The sequence below is a fragment of the Perissodus microlepis genome, chromosome 22 (genome assembly GCF_051167445.1).
Source record: "Perissodus microlepis isolate ML-2025 ecotype Zambia chromosome 22, ASM5116744v1, whole genome shotgun sequence".
Lineage (NCBI taxonomy): Eukaryota > Metazoa > Chordata > Actinopteri > Cichliformes > Cichlidae > Perissodus > Perissodus microlepis.
The window spans coordinates 16,167,217-16,195,167 of NC_140481.1; the positions used below are offsets into that span (position 1 = coordinate 16,167,217).

General features: G+C 43.2%; 1 protein-coding gene across 5 annotated transcripts; it reads right to left on the minus strand.

Moving 5' to 3' along the window:
- On the minus strand, window positions 1-27,758 carry pum1 (pumilio RNA-binding family member 1). 5 transcript variants are annotated; one of them, XM_084918933.1, is made up of 23 exons: window positions 27,634-27,758; window positions 21,876-22,048; window positions 17,440-17,562; window positions 16,723-16,791; window positions 15,481-15,583; window positions 13,183-13,376; window positions 12,804-12,976; window positions 12,446-12,710; window positions 12,265-12,358; window positions 11,580-11,678; window positions 11,288-11,430; window positions 10,906-11,044; window positions 10,683-10,817; window positions 9,988-10,287; window positions 7,856-8,098; window positions 6,816-7,110; window positions 5,017-5,146; window positions 4,683-4,817; window positions 3,885-4,022; window positions 3,107-3,232; window positions 2,782-2,903; window positions 2,158-2,350; window positions 1-593 (listed from the first exon to the last, which is right to left on the minus strand). In XM_084918933.1, exons 2-23 carry the CDS (start codon window positions 22,035-22,037, stop codon window positions 462-464), a joined length of 3,513 nt encoding a protein of 1,170 aa, XP_084775059.1. In that variant the 5' UTR covers window positions 22,038-22,048; window positions 27,634-27,758; the 3' UTR covers window positions 1-461. The 5 variants fall into 5 exon arrangements, with proteins under 5 accessions (XP_084775059.1, XP_084775062.1, XP_084775058.1 ...); XM_084918936.1 differs by having other exon boundaries at window positions 6,816-7,083; window positions 15,481-15,586; XM_084918932.1 differs by having other exon boundaries at window positions 15,481-15,586.
- Window positions 27,759-27,951: the final 193 nt, after the last annotated feature.

A 27,951-nucleotide genomic window follows, 5' to 3' on the forward strand; every position in this document is an offset into this window, starting at 1 on the left:
AAAAAAGGAAAAAAAAAAAAAAAAAAAAAAAAAAAAAAAAAGGAGGAGTGGGGTGAGTAGAGTGGGTCTCACCTCTCCGTGTTCACCCCCACCCCCTCCTGCCACCGTCGCTGCCTTCCACTGCACCCAGTTTACAGACTGGAGTCCAGTGGGGGGAGGGGTGCCAAAAATCCAACCAGGAAAAAAAAGAAAAAAAAAAACCAAAAACCCCCAACCCACCAACTAAGGCTGCCTGTAGCAACAGGCTCCTCCCGAAGGGTTGTCATGGAAACAGTGGTGGGAGGGGTACACGATGTCCTCTATGAGGATTCGGTGGGGTGAAGTGGGCATGATGCTTTCTGAAGGGTCAGATGAGGGGGTGGGTGGGGTAGACATGAAGGCATGAGGAAGGTGAGCTGAAGGGTGGGGAGGTGGTAGACATGATTTTGGGGTGGGGGAGGAGGAGGGGGAGGGGGTTCAGTTTACATGATGCCATTAGGAGGGCCGCAGAGAGGACCCAGGTCGACGCCGTTCTTCATGTAGTACTTCTCGAGCTTGGCGAGGATGTGTTTTCCATACGTGTACTTCCTCAGCGTGGAAATGTGAGGCCGGATCTGTACACACACACACACACACACACACACGTTAGTCAGAAATTGATACAAATCTGCTCCTTTTCGAGTCCCCTTACATGCATGCAGACCTCACATCAGTGACGAGGCTGACATTAACTGAGGTTGATAGATGCCAGTCTATAAACCGACTGAGCAAATATTACTAGAAGAGTTAATAAATAAAGGAATAAATAAAAGCCAGCTCTCTAAATTCGCCCTCTGATTTGCACTCACTCGACACTTTGTTAGACACATCTGTTCAAGTGCCAATCGCAAGGCTGAATAGATTTAGGCATGTAGACACAGCCAAGGCGAGCTGCTAAAGTTCAAAGTGAGCATCTGAATGGGATTTTCCTGCACAGCCATCTCTAAAGTTTACAGAGAAAATATCCAGTGAGCAGCAGCTCTCTGCTGAAAGTGCCTTGTCGATGTCAGAGGTCAGAGGAGAATGGCCAGGCTGCTTTAAGCTGATAGGAAGGCAACAGTAACTCAAATAACCTCTTGTTACAACCAGGTATGCAGTAGAGCGCACTGTGTCAGTCCTGTCAAGTAAGAACAGGAAACTGAGGCTAGAGTTCGTACAAGCACATCAAAACTGGACAACAGAAGACTGGAAAAATGCCGCCTGGTCTGATGAGTCTCGATTTCATTCGGATGGTTGGGTCAGAATCTGGTGTAAACAACATGAAAGCACCAGCACTTGTTTATTCTACGCCACGAAGAATTAATGCAGCCCTGAAGGGGAAAAGGAGCCTAATCTGGCACTCGTGAGATGTACCTAATGAAGTGTCCGGTGAGTGTACGCATTAATGCAAACTTCACTGAAATGTTCTTTCCCATTATGGATGGAGGTCAAGTTAACAGACATATTTGTACCTTAATAGCTTTAGAGGTAGTTGCTACTTGGACACAACAACAGAGTGCATTAGCTGGATGAGCTCTCATCAATCCAACCTGCCTACACAGTTTTGCATTAATGACGGTTGGTTTCATTATAGTTTTGTTCGCGTTAGTGATCCAATTTGCTTAAAAAAAATTCACACTGCTGAATTTAAGACTTTTTTTTTTAAGGATCCACTGAAAAGCTTCCCCAGGGTTTGACATCTAGAGCTGAAACAAATAGTCTCGAGTTTATAGGTTTTATAGCCGAGAACAGCTTCAATTTATTCACCTCTTATTCCTGTTCATGAGCTGAATTAAACCATCTTAAATCACTTTGAGCTTCGGGCTGTTTGGGGAATAAATGAATGTGCTGAACTTTACACCAACACCATAATAAAAATGACTATTTCCAACCTTTAAATCACAGATACTGCATTTGATTGCTCTAAAAAGGGTGAAATGTTCAATGATTATCCTTCAACTGTAACACAGACCAGCGCTCTAAACGCCCGAAAACACCTCCTCATCCAGAAAATGCCAAAGCTATACAACAACAACAACATGCACACGACGTCCCCATAAGTGACTGCAGTAAACACTGAACAAAAGAGGATTACAATCACATCTTTTATCCCAACATTTAGACGGGACGCACGATGACCCCTCTGGCCCCTTTACCAACCTTATGCATTACGATTTTGCGCTGCGTTGGCTCGGCCACATCGATCATCTTCTGCACCACATAGTTGGCGTACTGGTCCTTCATCATGGTGTATAAGGCACTGTGGGGGCCCTCAGTCAGGCTGCACACTTCATCTATCAGTACGGCCCGTTCTGCCCGTGACGCATGGGTCACACACTTCTCAACCACATTGCTGGAGAAAGGAGGAGGAGCAGTGTTAATAAAAGCCACTAGAATAGAGGAGTGAGAACACAAGCAAATGTTTTCCCACACCAACAAGCCTGTCTATGCCTGTATATGAAGTACCTGTAACCCAATTTGATCATTTCTGGCCTGAATTTTAAACAACAGCAGGTGACTTAAAGCTTAAAGAAGCTCCAAAATCACATTAGATCATCTACTCTGTAATGTGTGCCTATGGTGTAAATATAAAGGCTGTACCATGTTTGGTTCATGATCAAAGTGTCTGAGTAACAGATGTTATCATAAATATCGTAACGTCCCCCAGGCACAGAAAAAGTTCCTTATCTGATTGCAGGTGTGAAGAAACCAAAGGAAAACCTCTCAAACAAAGATGGAGCTGACAACGTGCGCACATGTGTGCGTGCGTGCGTTGGTGTTTACCTGGCAAACTTGTGCTGGCTGAGTCCCAGTACATTGCCTCTGATCTCAGCCACGATTTTACTCTTATCCTCGGCTCTGCCGTGCTCCAAAACGTGCTGGATCACGTAGTTGCCATATTGGTCCTAAATAAAACAAACCGCAGACACATTAACTAAAAACGTGAGAAGGACAGCTGGTGCCTCTGACGTCACATCAAACACAGCCAACTTCAGAAATCTGGAGGCTCCGAGAGGAGCTTTTTCCCCCTCTTTGAGCTAACTTGAAATGTCGTTATCCTGAAAAATATAAAGCTGCAGTCAAAGACTGACAGCGCTGAGTGCCTCACCTGCACTAGCTGCTCTGTGTGCTGATGGAGCTCCTCCAATATGGGCAGCGTCTGCTCAGGGAGGCAGTGTTCGAGAATGCGCTGGATCACTCGGCAGCCGTAAGGGTGAGTGGAGAGGGCGAAGACCTGAGAGACGCGTGTAGTTGCACATTTTTAGTCATTCCGCTCACAATCGCATATCAATTCAAGCTCAGTGAGGTGAGATGAACTCAAACTGTTTTCACTTATGGTGTACAAAGCGCCTCGAATTATCAGAGGCATACTTTCGCATACCCGGCCCACCCCTGCAGGGAAGGTGAAACACAGATTCCTGACATGCTTTCAGCTACAAAAACAAATCTGAGCCACCGGGTACGAGACGTGCCATTACACAACATGCAAATGCTCGAGAAGCAAAACACTCACACGGTGGTAACATTTACTGTCAGAGCGCCGAGTCGAGTCTCAAAACCGAGACCTTTCATGTGTAGATAACAAAAGGATGATGCACGAACACACAATCTTTATTTTAACACTTTATGCTAATGTAACATTTAGCTTGTAGGTAGGTAGAAGATGGCTGTCGCCACTGGGCTGAGGTTTCTGTTGCCAAGGCAACATACCCTGTCCCTGAGAAGAAAAAACAAAAAAAAAGGCCTGAGCATGTGTGTCTATGTGCTTTGGCGGTGACAATATGCTCGCTGCCTTCAGGCAGCAGCAGCGAGTGTGTGTGGATGTCAGCCATGCGCTGGCGTGCTACAGTGACTGAATGTGGAAATATTTTTTTGTGCAGACCGACCTGTCCCTTAAAGGCTTCGATGATGAAGTGCAGCGCGTGAGGCTGGACACATTCGATACACTTCTGCACCACATGGTTACCGTTCTGGTCCTTTACACACTTCAGCACGTGGCCGTCCAGCTCCCGCACCATCTCGCTCTGCAGAGACGAAGAAGAAGAAGAGAGGGACAGAGGGGAGGCGGAGTGAGGAGAGGGACAGTAATTGTTTGTGAGAAATCAAATATTGCCTGATGGCATTTTTCAGCCTCTCCTTCATTTTTCATTGCGGCTCACAGCCAGACAGATAACACTGGGCTTTTAACAGATGCCCTGCAGGAATCTATTGGGGTCTATTAAGCAAAGATGGATAACTTACTTCCTCACATACACACAGAGAGACCCTATCCTAAAACACTGACTTCAAACTAAATTATTTCCTGTTGATATTCCTCTAGCTTTATCTGAATAGCACCAGTTTACATTTGCATATAAACTGTGGCGTCTTTAGCTTCATTCAACGCTGATGATAGAGTGCATACAAGGAGCCTGCTGTTTCACAAGGTAGCGCCAACATAAAAGCCCAGCGTACCTCTTCATCGATGCTGCATTCTGCTGTATAAATAGAAATGTGTTATCTATGAGCAATGTGCTCTCACTCACAGCTGAATTATCAGCACGTGGATAATAGATGTGCTAACAAATTGGGACACTAGGATATTTCCCCCTTTCCCCCCCCTTCAGCAGAAATCTAAGCGCAGCAGAGTTGTGACAGGATAGATTTATTTAGGGTCATGTTTACACGCTCACAAGTGTACTTACAATAACCTGCTGATCCGACGGGATGAACTCCAGAGCTTTCTGAATGACCCTGCAGCCGTACATCTGCAGGGCCAGAGACAGCACGTGACCTCGGATTCTCTCAGCGAGAGCCAGCTTCTGGTCCAGGCTGCCAAACTGAAACGCACAAACAAAATGAGCCTCTAATCCTTTTGACAATATGCAACACCACACATGTAAGCAAAATCAGATAGGCTACAAAAGCTATTAAAGCTAGGCGTGGTTCTGAAGAATAATCGCCTGAGACTTTCCCATAAATTTAACGATGGCGTTTCAAAGGCACACGCAGCACAGCATCAACTGCACACACACACACCTCAAAGAACTTCTGGATGACGTAATTCCCAAAAACATCCACCATGAGCTGGTAGGCCGCCTGCAGGATCTCGCTGAAGACGAGCTGGCGCTCTGCTGAACTGGCTCGCTCCAATTTCAACTGGATAAACCTTTAAAAGAGAACGAGGATGAATAAAAGTATATCTTTTAAATTAAGTTCAACAAACATCTTTTGTTCTGTTTTTCCCCCCTTCTACTTTTTCCTGTCTGCAATGTTTACAAGCCTCGTGAGAAAATACACAGACTCTTCTCATAAAATCAACCAAGTGCATAAAGGGGATTTACAAAGTTTAGATGAAACTGGAGATGAAAACAAACACGTCAGAGCAATAAAGCGAGACAGATGTCCTGAGACAGAGAACTGAGAGAGAAGTGCTCCAGTTTCTTTAACCTGAGGGACAGTCGGAGTGGAGACGGTCCAAAGAGGGAGCTGAAGGAAGCGAGCAGCCTGTGAGGTGAAGAGATGGATGCCCGGCGAGGAGAGAGATAAAACAGACTGAGATGGTGGAAAGAAATTGTCTGGGACGTGCAGATCGGGCATGTTGATATGTTCACAGATGACTTCAGCAGAAAAGTCTGCACATGTCTGGACTGCGTCACAGTGTCGGGCAGTGATGGTTCAGTGACAACACTTTTCTGTCAGTATCAATGTTTAATATAGAGGTTACTGCATGAAATTAAAGAGCTTAATCGCAAACCTGTCCAGATTTGCAAAGTTATTTCATTTCGCCTTGATTATTGTAATTCATGATTTCTTTGTATGAGCAAATCATCCCTGGATCGCCTACAAATGAATGCTGCTATGAGATATCTCACAGGGTCCTCTAAAAAGGCCCAATTTTGTCTTCCTTACACTGGCTCCTCATAAAGTTTAGGGTTCAATTTAAAAATCTGGTGATCACTTCATAGCACAACACGTTCAAATGTCTCCATACATCAGTGAACCACTACAATCATGTTGGCTGTACATAGATCCAGTGACCTAAGATCTGTTGACACTGTTAATACCTTCACTTTAAAAGAAGCTTAGGATGCACCGTTTCAGACATGGCTTTATTTTAATCGATTTATACCATTTTAATTCTAATTACTCTGTATTGAAAAGCACTTTGTAAATTTTGCTCTTGAAAAGGACTCTTCAGTCACACATCAACTGTCAGTGATCAATATGTGAGAAATAAACCTGCCATGCAAGTACATTATCGATGGGCACTGCTACAGCTCACCTGGCTGAGAAGGTGACCTCCCCCTGTGCTAAACCCACAACCTCGCCCAACTTCTCTCTCCAGTCTTCACTGTCCTGTCTACTAAAAATTCTCTGTATAAGTTAATGTGTCTAAAGACAAATAGACTCAATGGCCTGATATATTTGCAAGTTATTACTTGAAATTCAAGCACAATAGCGATGATTTGGTGTGTTTAAACTGCTGGTAATACAAAATGAACAGTCTGGAGGCTTCAGAGTCTACAAACACCCACCGCGAACGATTAATTGCTAAAGCGGCTGGTATATTAATCGTGTAGCACATCATTAGTCGCAGCCACAGACAGACTTTACTTGTTTCTACTTTTTCATTATAACTTAACTGGCACTAGTGGTACACCTAAAAGTTGACGTTTCACAGTAACACACCCTGTCACATACTTGTCGTGCACAGTGTGGTATCCTATTAACCTGCAGTTATTGGGGCCTCCAACTGACTGCCATTACTCATGGGACAGACTTTCAGGGTACTTCAAAGGTGTTATTTTATCCTGGAGGTAACTGCCCACACGTACCTGCTGCCGTGCTGATCCTGGCTGAACTCCATGATGTGGCCGGCAATGTCTCGGAGCTGCAGGTTTGGATAGCGGTTGTTCCTGAAGTCCTCGAGCAGGCGGCTCCGGCCTGATGGCATCACGTCCGACATGCCGTAACGTAGCCGTGATGATGGGAAGAGCTGGCTGCTGGGGGAAAAGAGGGAGGAGCCCGAGCTGGCGGCGTTGCGGTACTTGGCCTCGGCTCCTGGAGCTGCGGAGATGAAACGCCCACTGCCATTGGTCAGGCCTCCTGAGGCGTCAGAGAGAAAGGGGACTGTCACAAAGTCAAATTAAGAGAATATGAACCTAAAAATACATCACACACAAATAAGTACCGATAGGTACTGCAACAGTAAAAGCAAGTTATACAATGAACATCATTCAGCCTGTCTGACACAGAATTAGCTGAAAATATATGGAATTTATCCTTGAAGTTGAGCAGTAGAGGATATTACTACTCAAAAACCTGTGTTCTTAGATAAACTCGGTGTCTAGCTGAGCATGTCAGTGCACACTTAAGTTTCCTTCCTTTGAAAAAAAAACAAAAAAGTCCTTTCTGATTGGTTGAATCTGTACAGAATGACAAATCTGATGCATGTGAATGAATATGCCACAGCTAGATAATCCATCCGAGTCATAATGAAGCCTCGCCCTGGCTGTCAGTTTGTTTAATTATCATTTCATCAACACTGATTTGCATTAAAATTCACTCTGCCAACTGTCAATCACGCAAAACAAAACACTGCGACACAATTTATAATTAGTTCCTCAAAACATGCTGCCGTACAAATCTTCAGCTCCATTTGTTAGTTTGGAAAACTGAACGACGGCCGCTTCTCAATTAAGCCAGACACATATTTTACTAGAATAAACTCTAAATGATGCATATTTGTTTACATTATTGTAAAGCTTAAAAAAAAGTTCTGGTAAGTTAAGTAAAGAAACCATCAACTGATAAAACATCATTATAAACCAGCAGCACTCCTAATTAACCCAACATCCAGAGAAAAGATGCTTACCAAGATTGAGGTTGGATGAGGAGCTGTGATTGGACAGGGAGGGTGGAGGTGTGAGGGAATGGGAAGGCCCCTGGTTGGGTAAAGGCATGCCCACAGGGCCAGGGGATGGACTGAAGCCCAGGGTGCCGTTGTAAAATCCTCCATGACCAATCGGGGTGAGGCTGGAAGGTGTGCGTTTATACAAATCGCTGTTGCCTGTCAATGAGTCCCGTCTTGAGCCACTGCCACCACTCGAGTTGGCCACTAGAGGGAGACAAAGATATGAATTCAATCGGGTTATCTGTTTGTATTTATCAGTAACTGTTATTCAGTTTAACTACTCACAGCTACATTATACATTGGCAACAATGTTCCCTCTAATTTTTCATGTGTCTGAGCGAACACACAAACTCCCTGAGCGGTCCCTTGGACCACTGTGAGCAACAGCAGACGTGTGCACTGTGGTCACGCCAGCATCGAATCCATCCAAAGTTACATGGTTTATTAAAATAATCAAATTACAGCATTTACATTTATGTTAGCCTACTTTTAATTAACTGCTTTAGCCCACTTACAATGAAAATGTAAACAAATCTTGTTCATGACCTGTGTAGTATGTTAACACTATTGGAAGTAAAAATAACTTGAACTCCAATTTTGAAAACAAAACTTTCTCTCTCTCTCTCTTTTTTTTTTTATAAAGCTCTGACTTGTATTAAGAGTCTGTGGTCTGGGAGAGAGTCCTGTAATTCTCTGTCTGCAAAATACAGTATATAATGATACAATGTTGGGCAATTAATTATATAGTTACTTCTTTAAAAAAGTAACTGAGTTACGCAAACAACAACGTTTTTTGCAGCTGTTTACCTAAAACTGTAGCCAAGGCGTTTTTTTAAATAAACATTTCAAACTATTTACAGAACAATCAGCTGTTCTGCATCAAATTTGATGCCACACAAATTATTTGTGCCACTCCAAAAAATAATTTCTGTCCACTATAAAGGAGAACAACAGTCTGATACCTGCAGGCCTGACAACAGGCGATGTATCACTCCTGTAACATTCAGCAGTCGCCTCATTGTTCTGACGCACACAACAAAACTATTGACTACACAACACACTAAACTACACAAGACAACACACTAACTTTAGACTCCAAACACGCTAAACGTCGCAAATCTCTCACATCTCAGAACACCGCTGTCACTCCTAAAACTTCCCCCCTTTCTAAACATCTAAATACCATGTTGCCATATCATTTTTTTGATTGATCGACATGGTACATTTTTCCACCAATAGGAAAGGGTGGGGTTTTTTTTGGTTTTGGTTTTGCTCACAGGTGGAGAGTGCTTTCAAACATTTTCCTTATGAAACGCAGTTTTTACCGTTTCAGTAAATATAAACAACGATAGTATTCAGGAAGAAAAACAAACATTGCATATATTTTTATCATAACTCTGGTTTTACGTGGCCTGTCAACATAATTTAAAAACTGGTATAAAGTCCACACTTTTTCCGTCAATTGTTCCGTCTGTCCTGCTCACATCTCCAATGGTTGTACATGTTGTTATTAACGTGGCTTCACTCCACATCAGCCACGCCGCTTTGCTAGCTAAAACACATAAGGTGTAATTATAATAAAGGTCAATCAAATGGACCAATATGGCAAGGCCATGATGATCCACTTGGTAAAATAAATCCGCTTGGCATCTTTCTTGGCCTTAAGACAACAATTCTGATGGCTAAAGATCCAAACGGGACACACAAAAAAAACAAAAAAACAAAAAACACATAAGGTCGCTGTCATAGCCTGTCAACGACGTTGATTAGCTGTGTATATACGAATGTGAATCGCATCATTGGCTGGACTATGGGATAAGGTGGCATCGTTCTAATCCCATACGGGAACAGCCAGTCAATTACTGACTAACACTGCAAAACAGAATTGTTAAAGTATTAATTTCAATTTCAGTACAGGTCAGATTTTTTTTTCTATGCGCAACGCAGATTTTCTGTGCGCAGAGACCGTGCCAGCAGTGCGCAATTGCGCACGCGCGCAGCTTAGAGGGAACATTGATTGGCAAGTCACTTAGATTTATTTTAAAAGACCCCAAAAGAACCAAAGATATCGTGTGGAAAGAGTGCATTCCCACCTGCAGTGCCAAACCCTCCCAGCGTGGCCCCCAGAGTGGCACCGAGAGAGGATGAGGCTGGCTGGCTGAAGCCCAAGGAGGCAGACCCTGGTCCAGGCTGGGCAGAGCCTTGTGAGAACAGAGAGGAGCTCTGGGAAGAGGAGCTGAGGGACGAGGATCCGTAGAAGGAACTTCCTCCCAGAGCGCCACCGGGGCCACCCTGCTGCTGAGGCTGCTGGGATGTCATGGCACGGAAAGGACCGTTAGCCCCGCCACCAAGACCGCCATTGGCACCACCAGCAGAGGCTGCTGCAGCAGCAACTGGAGACGGGAAACAATCCAAGTCAATCATCTCATAAAGCAACAAAAAATTTATATTGTGTTAAGAAAATGCGTCGTTGAAGATAATCGTAAGATTGATTTCTTTTACTTCCCTAACCATGCTTTCAATCACCTCCATCAGTGATGTAAACCTTGCTTTTTAAAAACTCAGTAATACTCCCTCATGGGAACTCCTTGTGCAAATCTAAGTCCAGACTTGAAAGTACATAGTCACAATCCCATAATTGCGTGCTCTGGTTAGATGGGACATTTGGAACATGCTGTTAAAGGCCACAATCTGTAATCTGCTGTTTTGTGTGCATGACAGTCTCGTTTATTGCAACAGAGGCAGGCTGGGCTTCTGACCACACGCTCCAAGTTAGCTGCTAGTTTACCTGCTTGTGCTGCAGAAGGCGATATGATGACGGAGGCGGGGGCCATGAGGCGGACGGGGCCACTCCTGGCTCCCGTGTTGACCACCAGGGCCCCTGTCTGATCATAGTAGGCTGCGGGCGCCAATACTGGATACCCTGAGAAAGAAGATTTTGACATGTTTCTTTCATGTAGATGACAGGCGGCAGTAACGCATAACTGAGTTGTTTATAGTTTTGCACTCACCGGGTACTCCTGCTGCTAACCCCTGCCCAAAGGCGAGGGCTGAGTTGACTGCTGCTGCTGCCACAAGCTGGTCATTCTGCTGACCCTGTTGCCCTTGGCTAGGGGTCAAAGGTCGCTGACTTCCTCCAGCACGCATCACCTTTAGAAAGTAAGAAAAGCAAAATTCTGAATTAGTTCCGTGTAGAATAAGAAACAAAGCTCAACCACACAAATGGGAGAAGAACAAGTAGCAGTTCCCTGATTTGCTTATAATCATTTAATAATCAATGAAGAGGTCTTTGTCTAAATGCACTTTTTAACTGGCGTGAGAGACGAGCGCTCACAGAAATATTTTGAGCCGGTGGGAGCCCGTGTGCAGTTTTTTGTCGGACAGCCAACTGACCTGCTGTTGGTTCTGCTGGCCCTGGCCTGCTGCCTGCTGATTGGCTGAACTGTTGGCTGCAGCAGCCTGCTGCTGGAAAAGGTTGGCTGGATAGACACCCCAGGGGGTCACACCGTAGTACTGGGGGGGCATCACTGCTGGACCTAGACACAAACAGATACACAAAGTAGCTTTGAGATATGGCAACAGTGTCCATATTTATGGGTCAACATGGGAAAATTACATTTTTGTTTTGCATTTAACAGAAATCTAAACGGAGGTGACAGCGTGTCTAAAAAGAAGAACGTCTCACCGAGGGTAGCTGCTGCTGCTAGGCCCGCTGCGTATGGGTCTGTCCCTGGCGGCGCAGCACTGATGATGTAAGGATTGGGCACAAATGCTGGAGCCAGACCTGGAAAACACAAGGAGGGTGAAGGTGGACCAGGGCAAAAGGGCTTTACATAATACATGAAGGAAAATCACAGGACTTGTTGTGAAGCTATGGCATAACTACTTAAGAGACTCGCAAGGATGTCATATTTACTAATCAAATCTCAATCTTTAAGGCATTATTTTATTTTAAACTGAAAGACAAACAATAAAAACAGCCAGTCTATACACCGAGCCAGGGAGTCAAGCTTTGCAAACATTAGTGGAAACCCTGTGCTACGAATACAAATATACCAGAAGAAGAAGTTGGCCAATCATCATGAAATGCACGTGACTGTTTGTTTTTGGGTAGTTCGGGAGCATCTGCAACACCGACACCATCAAAGATAATGCGTGCGTGAAGCCATACAACCATCTGACATGCAGTTTAGACAGAAAATGAGTCGCATCTGTTTTTGTTTACAATCACAGACTTTTCAGTCAGCTCTGTGGCACGTAGTGATTCACTGTATTTCCATCAAACTGTAACTTTTACAATGCTCAGTACAATGAAAGTGAGGAAATTATTCTCGAATGAGCTCCTGCCCGCATGTCCCACAGACACTTACCAATGTGAGGCTGCTGTGCGGCTGCCAGTGCGTACTGCTGTTGCTGGGCTGCTGTTAACTGCTGCACTGCTAGGGCATTGTTTCTCTGAAACAGCTGCAAACAGCACAAAGAAAGGTGAACCATAGGTGAGCTGAGCACTGTTAACACACACTAAATAACTTCTCTGCCTGGTGATCTTACCTGCTGCTGGTTAGTGTAATCAAATAAGCCCACAGTGGGTGCAGAGTCCATGGGCATCTGAGAATTGTAGTCAAACTGAAGCGGCTCCATCACCGACTCCATGGGGTCCATGGTAACACCACCTTGTTCCACGCCAGAAAAGTCCTCAGGAGGTTTGGGACCTCCGCCACCTCCCAGGGGTGTCAAACCCTCAGGCCCTACGCCCCCGGGACCGCCCAGCAGATCACCCTCTGGGCCGGGAGCCGGCATGTTGCCCGGGGGGCGACTGCATGGAGCAGAGGTTCGGTTAATATCTAAAGGGTACCCAATCATTTCTCTAAGGTGTGGGTGTGTCCTCTTGTGTCACGCAGATTCTTACCCAAACTCTTTGACGTCCACGTCGAGGCCGTTCTGTACAGGCAGCCCATTCGGGTTGATGACATCGCTGATCACATCAGATTCACCTTCCGTTAGCTCTTTTAGTTTCTCTCCCTCAAACGTCGTCTTTGGCTTCTCCCTCTTTTCCTCCTCCACCTCTCCATCCCTTTGACCCTGTGTGACGGAGCGAAAATGATACAATGAGACCAGATGCACAGTGTTGCTCCTCTGCTGTACACACAGAGGAAGGCGCAGGAAGGACAAAGTGACACTGACAAAAACTACACGTTGTCAGTGGGAGAAAATGACACAATGGGCGTGTGTGGCAGTTACAGTTAGCATGATCAGGGAAACAGAAGTGTTTGAGTAATGACACTTACATAGGGTCCTTTTCGAAGACAGGAATCCAGTTTGTCAGCCGGTGAGGAGGACAGAACGTACTCTACCATGCTAACCCCGAGCCCTCCGCTCTCGGACCGTGGAGACATCACAGAGCCCACCCCGACTTCACCACCGCCATGGAAACCTTGCCCTGGCCGACGGGACACCATGATTGGCTGAGACACCGAGTGATCTGCCGTGAGTGGAACAGAGAACGACACGTTTACTCAGCAAACTGTGCAAACAAAAAGTAGCAGCTTTCAAAACAGATTGCTTGAAGATTTTTCAATAGAAATGATCATCCGGAGCAGTAACAACATGTTCAGCTGTTACAGATGTGCTGGGCGGAATAACAAAGCTCCTGATGTATTTGATAGCATTTCATAAGAAATTAGGATATCAGCAATATCAAATAATCTTAATCCATTTACACACAGTGCACAAAATCTGAGTAACTTAAACTCAACGTTGGGCCTGTGTAGGCACTATGGCTGATTTCAGTAACTTAATCAGTGCTGTTGGCAGCTTCTCACACACATACAGCAGAGCGCATGTAACCACATGCTGAAACAAGCACTGGCAAAGGGGAAGGTTCCAGTTTCATTACATACTGCACATCACTTTTATTTACCGTATTTTTCATTTTATTTATGTACTGAGGAAGTTTTGGTGTTGCTAATAAATCTGATACAGCCATTCCCACACGTGCACCAGACCTTTCCAAGACCTCTCTTAACAGAAATGTACGGGGAAAATGTTCTGATGCGGTCACATCGGACATTAGCCGGCTCATCCAACAGCTACTAGCTCCCTAAAACAAAGCCTGCATGACATCCATGCTGGATTGAGTAGATGTGTGAATAGCATGGCTAATAGTGAAGTACATTCACTGGTATAGCGTGTATAAATTCTGCCATGTGACATGTGAGAAAAATATCTGTAGAAATATTCCTGAGCTGATTCTACAGAAACTGAAGTGCATATGAGGAAACGGCTCAAAGTTTTAACTAATTTATCTCATTTCATTTACTCATCAGCTTTATCAAAAACATCAAATCAATGTGTTACAACTCAATCATTCATTGGATATTGTCTGAAAGCGTTTTCAGTTTTCACAGGACTCTACGCAGCCCTGTAAAAAGCTAAGCACACTATGATTAACAAGGTTGTAGCAGAAATAGCCCGAAGTCTCTCACACCGTTGTGGGAGGGGGGGTTTCACCCACACTTCAGTTCATTGAGGTTTGTGGGCATTTGTTTGTACCACTCTCCTGAGGTCCTGTCACAGCATTTCAATCAGGCTGAGGTCTGAACTTTGGGCCATTGCAACGCCTTCATTCCTTTCCCCCACCTCACTCATTCTGTTGTAGAGTTACCTTTGTGGTTGGGATTACTGTCCTGTTGTTGCATTTTGTTTTTGCTGAACAGGCACTGTGCATTACAGCCAAACATCTCCACTTTGATCCAGAAGTCTTGTGGTTTGTTCAGATGCAAATTTGCAAAGCTTTAGAGAGAGAGTTTCTCCTGGCAGCCCTTCCAAATCATGCCAAACTTGTTCAGTCTTTTTCTGCTAAGGTGGAGGCCTGCAAACCAAAATGTAGCGCTTGTTTGGGTTTTGTTTACTTTCTTTGAGCATTGTTGTGGTGGTGGTGGTGTTAAGTGGGGGTGGGGAATTTGCTAGGATTGTGCAAACACACACCTGAATCCTCCAGACAAGCAAACTGCCAAAACTTGTTACTGATCTGTTAAGTGCATTTGAATAGCAGCACCCAGCTGTTCCTGACCCACTTAATTCTTATGGAAGGTGTGTTAAAAATTTTTTTTCCACAAGACTGCAAAGAGTAATGTGAAAAGCATTTTTATATGACTGTAATTCATAAAAAATTAGAATACAAAAGGATTTTTTTCCTTTTTTTTCATGAACCAGTGAGTATTTAACACTCTAGAAATGAGCTAACACGCGTCAGCATTTTTCCCGGTGCAGACATGATGTACGAGCAGCGCCAGATGACTTGTAAAAAGCCGGGATATTTCTTTTGTCATCCCGTCTACAGAAATACCCACACTGTGTTAATTTGATACAACAGGAATCTCAGATCTCGACATGATCTGGGAGAACACAAGAGATCTCACTCTGACATCAGCCTTTGAGTCTGGCAGGAAACTAAATATATATTTTCCAAACACCTGACAGTGATCGTTTTGGTCGTTTTTGTGCTTAAGTGGGGGGGAAAAATGCATTCACTCCAACCTTCTCCCTACAGCCATGGCACAAACAGATCCCAGGATGGCAAATACCTGAAGCCCCCCATGCACTGTCCCTCCACTGGTCCAGGAAGATCCCCTTTGGTCCATCCTTCCCAGAGTCATCTGTTTCCCAGAACTTCTTACCAGTTAGCAGCTGCTGCAGAGACACAAGACAATGAAGAAATGAAACAGGTGGCAAAAGAAATGATGAGGTTACACAGATATTGCTGGCAGATGGGAGAACAGGCAAACTAAAAACCAATCCATACAGAACAGGAAGTTTGTACAAGCAGAGCTCTGAGTAGATGGCAAAGACTACAAATGGGCGAACTTCTTTTTTTGTTGCTGCAAACAGTCCATTCTTGTGTTTCCAGCAACATCTGTACTTCGACCCTTGACTGAACCCCCCCGAAAAAACAAACAAGAACAGGTCATTCTAACTGGATGAGTCAATCAAAAACATAAACTGCTTCTGCAGCAACAAAAACTAGCGTAGAGGAACAAACAGGAGCTCAATGTTCCTGCTGGGAACAGCTTCATGCTTGGATTCAAAAGAAATTCTTGCACCTTATCAGCAGTTCAGTTGTTTATCTTCATCTCTCCTCAGTTTTTATTACACCCAGTGATACTTTTCTTTTTTTCACAGTAAAAAAAAAAAAAACTTTTAAAACTAATCTGATGTGTATCTTCTGGCTAGAGGGGCAAAAAAAATCCATTTATAGTTAAAAAACAAAGATTACAGAGTCATTTTTGTAAGCTTTTAATAGTCACTCTCACTACTGATATATTACAGTGTATAGCAGCAAAACAGTAATCAAGCAAGCCAAAACTAACTGCAGGCACTGGCCCAACATTAACAGACTTACTGAGTGCAAAATACAAAACAAATAACAGCCGGTCCAACGAGCTCGAATTAATAAGCATCTCTGCTCAATCTCTTCTCGGCTTTCAGAGCTTTTCAGTCTCGAAAAATACAACCCAACACCGCTTTTAGCTCATAAGCAACTGATCCATTTCTATTTTTTTTCCTCTTGGATTTCCTGCTATTCAAGTTTGACTCACTCCCGGTAATCCATCATGTTTCTATTCAGCCAAATGCCCAAGCTACAAAATACAGGGCAGGCGGTTTAATGTCGCAGTGTTGATCCACAGCGTCTGCCCTCGTCAGAAGCACTCATTTCAACCTAAATTTAGAAGTGCAAACATGAGCAACCAGCCTCAATGCTCCATTATTGGCTGAGGTCATCATCTTCTTCACAATAAGTGACCCTGATTCATCAACTCTTGTCTCACCTCTCCCATAGCGCGTCCCTCAAGAGCGAGAGCCTGGAAGTCATGGTTCAGCTCGTCCATGGAGCGCACCTGCAAACACAAAGCAAATGAGACTGCCCATTCAGCTAACACTTATCAAGGAGTATCAGGACCATGTTAAGAAAATAGATATATATTAGTGATCATTTTGAGAAAACTGTGGAGATTAAATCTGTCATTTCAACTCAAAGAACTGCCACAGCTGCTAAACCCTCAACAAAACCCCATTGTGTAGATGAGTTAGTTACTTTGGAGTTTTAGTTACAAGGAAATTATTTCCCTTTTAGCACATATACTTATCACCACACTGTGTTTAAGGACACTGAAGAGATGGTGCAGAGAGATGCATCGGGTGAAATGAAAAAACGCCCCGAAACTTTCACAAATGTGGAAGAGTTGGACGGATTTGTGAAAAAAAAGAAATGGCTGGTAATGGACAGATGCAAGGATACCGATGGTTACGCCACCGTGTAATAAAGATGATGTATGTTGCATCACAAGACAACATGACAGCTGATCAGGTTGTGTCACTAACTCATCTACACAAAGGCATTTTGTAGAGGTTATAACAGCCGTGGCAGCTCTTTAACTTTGGCAGTGTTACCAGGTCACTAACAAAAAATTTGATTCCTTTAATGTCTCTGCTGTATGTTGCCACTTGTGCAACATTAACACACACACACACACACACACACACACCTGGCTGTCATGGATGTTGTCACCAGTGGGCCAGCGATGTTTGCCGGGCTGTTCGCCATGCTGCCGCTGGAAGAAGTAGTCTACCATGGCATCGTCCTGGGAACGTCCAGCGCCCGCCACACCCTGAGAGACACAAGTACACACATGCACATTACCCTGGAATTACTGGTAACAGCAACCAGAACACAGTGCCTGAGAAAGACTGCAAACGTTATTCACCAGAGCTGAACATGCTGAAAATATACACCGAAACCAGAGTTCTTATTGTTTTGGGGGGTTTTCCTAATTAGTTATTTTATGTTTTATTTTGACTTTTTGTTTTTAATTTAGTTCAGTTTCACTTTTCAGAGTGAATTTCCTTCTTTCAGTTTAGTTTTTATTGTTTAAGCTTTGGTTTTAGTCTTTTTAATTATTACTGCATGGAGGGCATGTTTCAGAGGTAAAAAGAAAATCAGTATTACAATATAAACACATCTTTAAAAGCTGAAGTTTTCCCCAGTTAAATATCTTCTCTCAGGATGTGTCATTTGTATTTTTTCAGAAATCAGCAGCATCACTCAAACACGACAACAGGCTGAAGTATGTAAGGCCACATCCTCTCAGGTCCAAGTAAGAGGCAATACTTCTGTTTAACAGAAAAGCCTCCAGTCACTTCCTCCCTCTCTCACTTTGAGGGAAAACTCAAAATTCCCCCACAAGACACCACCATCAAAGAATCCACGGTTACCATGTACTGGAAACAGCTGGGCTTACTGTTTGCTGTACACGCAAAGCACAAGACAGCCAGTCAGACCAAATTGTTGCTTATCAGAAAACATTCTTCTCCCCCCAAGGATTACTCATGAAAACACCAACCTTGTTATCATGAACTAACATTTTCTACCCCTTCAGACTACCTTGGGGCCTTAAAATGTTTCTTTTGCTGTGGAACAAATACAATTTACACAGTGCTGAAGACAGTATATCGTTCAGACCTGTCACAGCAGCATCACCGTATTAACAGATTTGGGGGCCACATTTCAGACTACCAAACAACATTTCAGTTAAGCAGCAGAGGACACTACAGATGAGCTTCAGGAACATTTTTGGCTGTAAAATGAGTACAGCAGGAAATCCAGCAGCGAGGAGGACATAAGGATAGACGGTGTGTCCAAACCAAAGACATGTGACACTTACTGGTTTTTGACCATTGTCTAGCTTCAACATCACTGTTTTAATTTTTTTTTAAAATGTCAGAAGTGACCTTATATGGATAAGAGGCTAGAGTGCTAAGGGCCAAGTTAACAACTAATGCAATAGGTCTAGGCTGATAGGGGCTTCCCATGATGCACTGAGGGTTTCATCTTCACTCATCTCTTTCTGGTATGTGTTTATCCAACACTTTGCATTTAATCATCACCTATTATTAATCTCAAGCTCTTTTCCACACTGTGTCTTTTACCCCGTCTTCCTCCCATCACCCCTAACCAATCACAGCAGATGGCCGCCCCTCCCCGAGCCTGCTTCTGCTGGAGGTTTCATCCTGTTAAAAAGGGAGGTTTTCTTTCCCACTCACGCCAAGTGCTTGCTCAAAGGAGGACCATCTCATTGTGGGGGGATTTTCTAATACTTTACAGTCTTTTACATCAACTACGAAGTCCCTTGAGGCGACTGTTGGGATTTGGCACTATATAAATAAAAGTTAATTAACCTTATTGTATACTGGCTAAAATTAGTAGCAAAGCAACAGACCATCAGACATACCAGAACTTCACTCACCAAAACTGAAGTCCAAACATCTTGGATGGTCTGTACTGCACAAAAAAATCTAAATATTTGTCACATAACCCATAAAAAATGCTCAAAAAGTCTATAACAACACATACAATGTGAAGTCGCTCAGTCACTGGCTCAAAGTGGTGAATGATGTATAGGAGACTAAACTGAAAAGTTTCAGGAGGAGTTGATTGCCACTATAGAAGCATAGTATACCATCATGCATTGCACCGAAAGAAAAGGTAGTAGCGCATCACTTAAAACTCCCACAAGATGAAGCTACTTTCTGCTCCTTCTTTACTCACAGATCACCACAGTGAGTAGCTCCAGGTTTGATTTGGCAGATTTTTAAGCTGGACCTTCCTGACACAAACCAAAGAGATTTGGGATCATTTGCTACAAACTGCCGCAAAGTATATATATTCCTTAATTCAGGAATATATGTTTGGTTTATTATGTATTCATCACAGTAATTCAGCCCATGTTGGTTTGTTACATTTTACCCTTGTTAATCTGCAAAATCCTCACATCCAAAAAGGTGACAAAAAGTTCAGTAATTTTTCTATACAAATACCTACAAAGAATCAATTATCACAGCAGCCACGAGTTTGTTTGTTTTTTTTTTACAAAAATGAGCTGACAACACTGAATTGAATCTTCATGATATAAAACTGACTCTCTAGAAAGCCCAAACATGTGAATTGTATGTGTAACACAAAAAAACCAAAACAATAACCCATTAGAGGCAGTGCTCTAATGATTGTAGCCACCTTCATGCTACAACATGTCAGCTTCATTTCCAGAAAATAGCTCTGTTCATGGACACCCGATGTAGCAGAAATAACAACAATAACAACTTTTACGTAGTGGTTTAAAACAAACAACTGAGTCAGATGAAGATCAAGTTTATGCGCTTCACCCTCATAAGTGTGGTCACCTGTGGACTTAAAATAAGAGCGTGGAGCAGTTAAAAGACCCTGATCAGATGGTCAGAGGCTAACTCCTAAAATAAGGTTTTCACTACATCTGAGCTTCAGAAGCCAGTGAAGGGTGTTACCGCTTCACTTGAAAAACCATAATCCAAACTAGTGATCTAACAATGAGGAAGGTCCCCTTTGCTGTGGCTGATGCCCTGCATTTATCAAGCGTGATGCTAAGCAGAGCTCCTTTAACTACCATTGTTTATTCAGCTAATAACAGCCGAGGCAATACAAAAGCCTTAAAGCTAGTAAGATAAGACTGCAATTATTTGGTTCATTAGCTCTCGAGTCAAATGCACATGTTCCAGAAAGCTTGAAATGAGTGTCATCAAGCTTTAATGGCTGTGTTGCAATGTCTCATTTTCTGGTGCTCTAATCAGGGTTTGTAACCAAGTACTGGAGATTACAGTCATATGGGTATTTTTATGATATTGCTTAAAGTAAAACAGTAGGTGTAAGATCAGTGACCTTTACCCTCATTTGCCTAGACAGATGCACCCAGATATGACCAGTTAAAATTGCCTAACAGAGTTAGCTAGCTAGCCAAACACCAACCAGAATACATCATTTGAGAAATTCAGTGATAATGTCAAAGAGAAAAGGTGAAAAACCCCAAAAACGTAGACAATTCCTGGCTACATCTGACAGCTACACCTGCTAACACCTATTAATAAGTAACACTGAAGCTGCATCCCCACTTTTAATGATGCATAGCAACATGGCAACAAGAAATGGTTATGGAGGGCTGCAAAATGTGCGATAGAAGCTCATTGGTGCGGTCCTCCACAACAGTCCCAGTTTCTCATCTGGCCACTTGGGAAAATTAATTGCCCATTCCCTGCTTTAGAGGGTTACCTAGACAACCAGAGCTTGGAATGCTGCAAACAACAAGCCATCACTTCACTGCAAAGTGCAATGAGTGAATGGTTTCCAGTGTATATAAATAGGAACTGAAAGATTACAAAACCTTGACAAACTAATCATTGGTTGTTTATGTGTTAGTCAGGCAGGAGCACCTTCTATTGGTAGATTATGAGGACAAGAACCTTCAAAACAAGGCAGAAATTCTCAGATTAAGGTAGGTTGGTGTGGTCTGCCAATTTGTGGTAAAATATTGCATGATGAATACTGATAAGGGAAAGACTATATGATTTGCACCATTGTGAACAACACTATAATAGCTGTAGTATTAAAACACCACAGGTACTACATTGTTAAGAATGAGAAGTCTATTAGTTCTTGTTGGTGCCCCCCCACCAAATTACAACAAACTGTGACACCAGATAAGCTGTTGACCAGTTGACCAGCTTTCAGTACTTTTGTAGTTTATACCCAAATATCTGCTGTTTACAGTTCAGTTTCCTGTCTTACACATGAGCCTCGTCTTACTGGACTGACTAGTTTTTAGTTGCTTTTGTTAAGTTAGTGCTGGGGTAAACTAAACAACTAAACATTTCCTGCTGTTAACAACATCGCACTTTAAAAGTTTCATTATTAAACCAGCAGGACACTTTTATTGTCTGCATGTCAGAGGAATTACAATGTGTTTATCACAGAGAGAGGCGAGCTATAATAGCCATGCAGGTAGACTGCTTTACCTTTTGTATGCGCTGTAGTAGAAAGTCATCACGTCAGTTTAATTCAATGAAAAAAGACATGAATGAATGAAAACAGCAAATGTATCAGAGAGGCGGTTTTTACCTGCTGGCTGGGGGGTGTGGCCTGAGGGGTCTGCCCAGTTGGAGGGGCATGTCCTCCGCTGCTCAGCACCACGGGCATGCTGGGAGAAGTACTTCTATGGTGGGGGCTGAATGAATCCTGCCAGAGCACTGCTTTCCTCTTCAACACACACACACTGCTCATTCCACCACAGCCTGTCCAGAGTGAGTGAAATGCATCAGTCACAGAAAACATAACAGTTCAACATAGTAAAAGTTTGGAGCACTCTGACCAATTTAACACCGAATCTTATGATGAACGGTGAAGATCCAACAGCCGCGAAGCACAAGTGTCAAATTATGAATAAAAACGCTGCAGTCCAATAACCAACTTCGCTGCAATAAAATAATTATTGAGATTTGATGTTTATTCATTTGTGGGCTGTAAATTAAAAGCTCATCTGCTCCTAAATGAGAAGAAGGGGAAAAAACACACTGCAACACAATGCAGCATAATTAATCAGCACAACAATCTAAAGCATGAATCCATGCATCTCTACACAACAACAAAGCTGACTTTTGCCAGGGTGGATGTACTGCAGGGTTGTATAATACATGCTCCTCTAAAAACAACTCAGAATAATAAAACTGAGATCCCACTATATTATCTTCATACTAGGGCTGCCACAAACGATTATTTTGATAGTCGACTAGTCTGCGATTATTTTTGCAATTAGTCGACTAATCAGATCATGCATCCATTCAACATAAAACGTACAGCTTATTGCACTAGCATGCATCTGCTCTTATATAACTATCATTAGCTTACAGCTTTAAGTGTTTAAGGTATGTGCTAACCAAAAATAAAGACAAGATGATAGTTTATTAAATTTTAATGAAATTTGCAGATTGTTTCGGTGGAGTTTAATAAACTGCTCCTTGCTATCTAAAATATAACAGGACACCGGAGTAGATTCTCACACTTCTGATAATCAGTTGTCTGCTTGACGTTTATTCAGCTGTGTAAAAACTGTAACTTTAATCTCATCCAAACCGATTTACTCAGGAACAAATAAAACACTGAAAAAAGCCAAACAACATTTTTAAGTTATCTAAGTGACTTATATATCATGTTTAACCTGAGTAGCGAAAGACAGCGGTGGGTTTGAAAACGATTTGCCGGGAGTCCGGTGTTTTTACCCGGCTCTAGTGAGCCTTGCCCCCGGCTAACTATCGAGCTGGTGGGTAACAGACGCCTCCGAAAACGTCGGAGCGCTTTTGAAAATATGTGGCGTCTTGATAAACTGAGCAGATATTTGAAGTTTACACAGCTACATTCTCGCCTGAAAATATGTAAAACGTTTATTTTGTGACCCAGAAAGAGTAATAAGAGTAATATTAAAACTAACCAGCTGCCGCCATTGTTGGAACTGAGCAGGGCCGCGATGGGCCGCGCTATGAATTCTGGGACACAGTTTCTTCGTCTTTGGTGTTTAACGGCAGCTGGCATCCTTGTACATGCAGTGCTGCCATCTTCTGTTTCAGTCCGTTATTACACTCTTAAATCCTACTACTTATTCCTGCGTCTTTTGGGATCTTACAAAGCTTCAAACGACGTGTCGACTATTAAATTAGTCGTCGACGATTTTGATAGTCGACGTAATCGTGACTAGTCGACTAATCGTGGCAGCCCTACTTCATACCTAACATTTTCCCATGTCATCATGCCAGCTTGCTGCCAAATTAGTTCACAGCAATTAAACTGCTGTGAACAATGACCCCTACTCAGAAACGAGGTGGCTGGAAGCATATGAAGAAAAATGAACCAAATCATTTGTCTGTAATATTATGGTTCCCCCAGAGTTGTGGTCAAAGGTCAGGCTCAGTGCCACTATCCTGTAAACCAATTAATATAGATAACAAACTGCACTTTATATTCTGACTACACTCCAGTGTACTGTAGTATTTGCTTTATGTTATTTATTTTCTGTGCTTATTATTTTGTATTTTAATTTTGTTTTTATTTGTGTGAAGGGAACCTGCAAAGTCAGAATTTCATTGTTCAGTGTAACCACTTTGTTTTGCGGTATTAATGACAATAAACTTCTTGATTAAGGCACAAATGAGAAAACAAAGGAAATTGAGCCAAAATTCATTCATTTTCCAGTAGGACAGCCCTCACAGGTTTGACAACAAACCAGAGATGCAAAAATATTTAAACAAATATTGTTTACTTTCTGCACCGGGTGAAAGTTAACGCTGTTTTATGCAACTGCAATACAATAACAAAAACTAGCTTCACACAAGCTAAAAGCAAACTTTAAATCTATCAGTGTGCACAGGTTATATATTAGAATCACGATTCAAAAGCACTACAACGTACCTAAAAAATAAAATGTTAACCTAACTAAAACAGTCAAACCTTCAAACCATCTTTGGACTTTATTCTTTGTGAAAAAAGGCCAAAGAATATCACACACAATGCTGCAATACTGCTTACCAGACTGTTGGTATAACACTTTTAGGACAAAATGGTGAACTGTTATTAAAGCTGCCTAACTGCTGAGGATCAGCACAAGAGCACTGGGATCAACAGATACAGAAGTAAACCAGAGAACATTTTACAAGCCAGCCCAGGGCAGCAGCTGATTTAACTGCCAACCTGCCTATCGGCAGCAGAATGTAAACTTTACTGCACCCTCTGTATCTGGCTGATGCAAACACGCTGCTATGAACTCCAGTGACAAAGGTTCACTTGGCAGGAATGTTGTGAAACTTCTACAAATTACTCACCCCTAAAAAGGTATTTACACACACACACACACACACACACACACACACTGACCTGCATATTCTGCAGAGTCACTGATGAGTTACTTCCTGTCTAGTTCAAGGTGTTTCACAGCAGTGTGGCTTCCAAGGAGCCACACTGTCTTAAAGTTGTTTTTAACTGGTCTTTATCAAAGTTCTGCAGGTTGTCTTAAGTTTTTCACTAATTTTCTGTCCTTGCACCTGGCCATTTTCAGAGGAACACTTTTTTTCTTTGTTCGTTAAGCCCCTTAACACTGATCTATGAATCATTCAAGCAGAAGAAAAAAAAATACCTAACTCAAGGGATGAACCAGTGTTGTGTTTATGCATAACAGACAACTTATCAAAGAACCAACTTTAAATGCAACATTAGGCACTGTTACTAGCAGCCTGTCGCAAAACACATCTTTTGTTCACATTACTTAAATCTGTATTTTAAAAATAAATAAATTTTTAAAAAGCTAAAGTTTGACAGACATACCAGAGTTTGATAACAATAAAATTGTGTTTCTCTGATTCACAAAGAGCTAATACCTAAAAACTCTCCATAATGTGCAGTGTGTTGTTAAAAATTTGGAGGAACCTGGACAAAAGGAGGAAAAATTATGATCTATCCAGATCAACAGTGTCCGAAAGTCATGTCCTTAAGAAATGGAGCGACCTGAGAGATGCATCTGGACCTTGAGTTGATCCATCTACCGTTCACCAAATCTTCATCAGAAATGGTCTCAGTGGAAGGGTGCCTGTCAAGAAGCCTTCTTAAAGAAGGGAAACGTGGAAAAAAGGCTGAGGTGTATCAAATTACACAAGGACTGGACTGATGGAGAAATGAATCCAAATTTGAAACTTTTTATTCAAATCATCATCAGCATGTACGGAGGACATCAGGAGAGGGGTACAACAGTGACTGTCTACAGCCATCTGTATAGCACGGTGGAGGCTCTGTCATGGTTTGGGGTCGCATTTCAGCCAGTGTTGTTGGGGACCTTTTTAAAATTGATGGAATTATTTATGCAGAAAAATAGCATCAGATTTTGATTCACCATCCAAGGCATCTGATTGGCAGCGGCTTCATTTTTCTGCATGACAGTGATCCCAAACACAGTAACACACAACGGAGCACTATCAGTCATAGACTGACCTCCCCGGAACCCCGGGCAGTGTGGGATCAGCTTTACAGAAAATGGAACAAGGCAGCCAACATCCAAAGAAGAGCTTTGAATGTCATTCAAGAAGCATTCCTGAAAACTATGGCATATATTTCTCATTTTCCTAGTTAAGCATAAAGAAATAAGGAGGGGCTTAAAACTTTTGCACAGTACTGCACATGCAGAACTGTTTGTTTACAGGCATGGCTATCAGGGGGTAAATCAGTCCTGCAATACATCCCCCATTTATGAATATCATAATGTTTAGTTTTTTGATGAAAATGTTAGCTGGTATCTAATCATTCAACAGTTTCCATGACAGTATAGATCAGATGTATTATAAACTACAGAATTAATGGCCATAAAGTTTGATCCGAGGCTCTCTGTAACAATATCCCTGTTATTGTATTGGAATGCACAAGTCTTTGCTAGATTTACCTCTCAAACCTGCAGTGCATTTAGTGCATTGTGTAAAAGGAACAATTTAAAATAGTAACTATGCACATTGGTGTAAGAATTAGAGGATTTATTTAGCCATGTAACAGAGACAAAGATGTGGTGCTTATTTTTTAAGAAGTTGTTTTGTTAACCCAGGTAAAGAGTGAAGGGCAGATTATCTTTAAAATGTGCGGTGTGGACCTAAAGGCCAAGCATTTGGTGGTCAACAATTTTGCACAACAGCCCCTGATCTCCAGCAATGAGAGAAGGGTGTAATTTGTATTTGACTCTTACCTCTAATCTCTGTTAAAATGAGCAGCTTCCCATTAATGTCCCCACAGGCTAGAAAGAAATTACAAGCACTTCTTTTTACACTGAGCCATATACGGTAATTACCTTTGCAAGAGACTGGCAGACACTATGAATCAAACACATGCAAGCTACCAATGTCTGCTGTAACCACTGTGCAACACACCCCCTCTACAAAGACAAAACCACAAGCTGACCGGATGAAGACCCCCCCTCCCATAATAAGATAAAAACAAACGGACCGACTGATTATCCCTCCTCCACTCTTGGACCGGCCACAAGGAAATGTTAGCTCTTTATCCCTCTGCTACTGCTCCGAAATCAGCCAGAGAAACACCCGGAAATCCAGCACAGTGCGGCCATTCCCCGCCGAGAAACGCACACGGCTCGGTCTGCCACAAGTTTGATGCGAGGACCCGGAAACAGGCGGCGGTGTTCACGGTCTAACTGGGTTAATCATTCAATACCGGGGGATCAATCCACCGCATACCGGGCACAGACAGGGGTGTGACAATACGAGAGGGGCAACATGCAAGCTAGCAAGGGGGGATAACGCTGGAGCAACATTTCTCTCCCGGCAGACATGACACATCAAAACGAAACCGAGTATGGGGATGCCTCGTGAAATAATTCACGGCAGCTACCTTTATGCATCCGCGTCCCGTCACGCCAGCCCCGGAGCTGCCGTGGGGGGGTTCACTGTGTGTCTACCAACAATAACACGGCCTCCCGACACAAGCTCAGCCCGGGCGAACCGGTGGACAAACGCGCAGTGTTTTTAACCGCTCCCCCGGCTCCCTACCACCGTAGTGTGGTTATTAATAAATAACCAGAGGACTACACCTGTCCGCCGAGCCTGCAGCACCACGGGTCCCGGTGACGCGGATGCTAACAAAGGCCCGAGAGCTGTCTGGAGCGGAAGACCGACACAACGGGAGGAAGGAGGCAGGCAGCAGAAAGGGAGGCAGCCGCTTCAGCCTCGCAAAATATTCTCGTTTAGCGCCCTCTCAGAGCCGCAGTAACGACAATACCCGCACCGAAGCGTGCATAAACACCCCCCTGAGCAACCGCGACCGCTAACGACTCGATACTCACCGGCGGAGAGGGTGGATGGTCGCGGATTTCAGCCCCAGTTTCTCTCTAACACCCCAGGCTTTCACTCCGACAACATGGCGGCTCGACGGAGGAGCAAGCAAGAGCGCTGCATGACGGGAAGGGATGAGAGAGAGCGTACGGTTCACTGCGCCAACCGGGAGGGGAGGGAAGGAGGGTCACACCGGACCGGTCCCTTTGTTATGCATGTTTGTAGTCTGCTTGCACTGCGGGGCGTGTTTATTATTGTTTTACCTGCACCTCATTCACCTGTCTGTTAGCTAAAGGCGAAAAAAGTAAATGCTTTAACAGACGGCAGCT

Bases quoted from the DNA above. Each gene is read 5' to 3' on its own strand.
- pum1 (XM_084918932.1), bottom strand. From the start codon at position 22,037: ATGAGCAGTGTGTGTGTGTTGAAGAGGAAAGCAGTGCTCTGGCAGGAT. The intron at 8,099-9,987 runs GTGGGAATGCAC...GTCTCCCTCTAG, and splicing joins GGGAGGGTTTGGCACTGCAG to TGGCCAACTCGAGTGGTGGC. The intron at 2,351-2,781 runs GTAAACACCAAC...TCCTTTCTCCAG, and splicing joins AGCCAGCACAAGTTTGCCAG to CAATGTGGTTGAGAAGTGTG.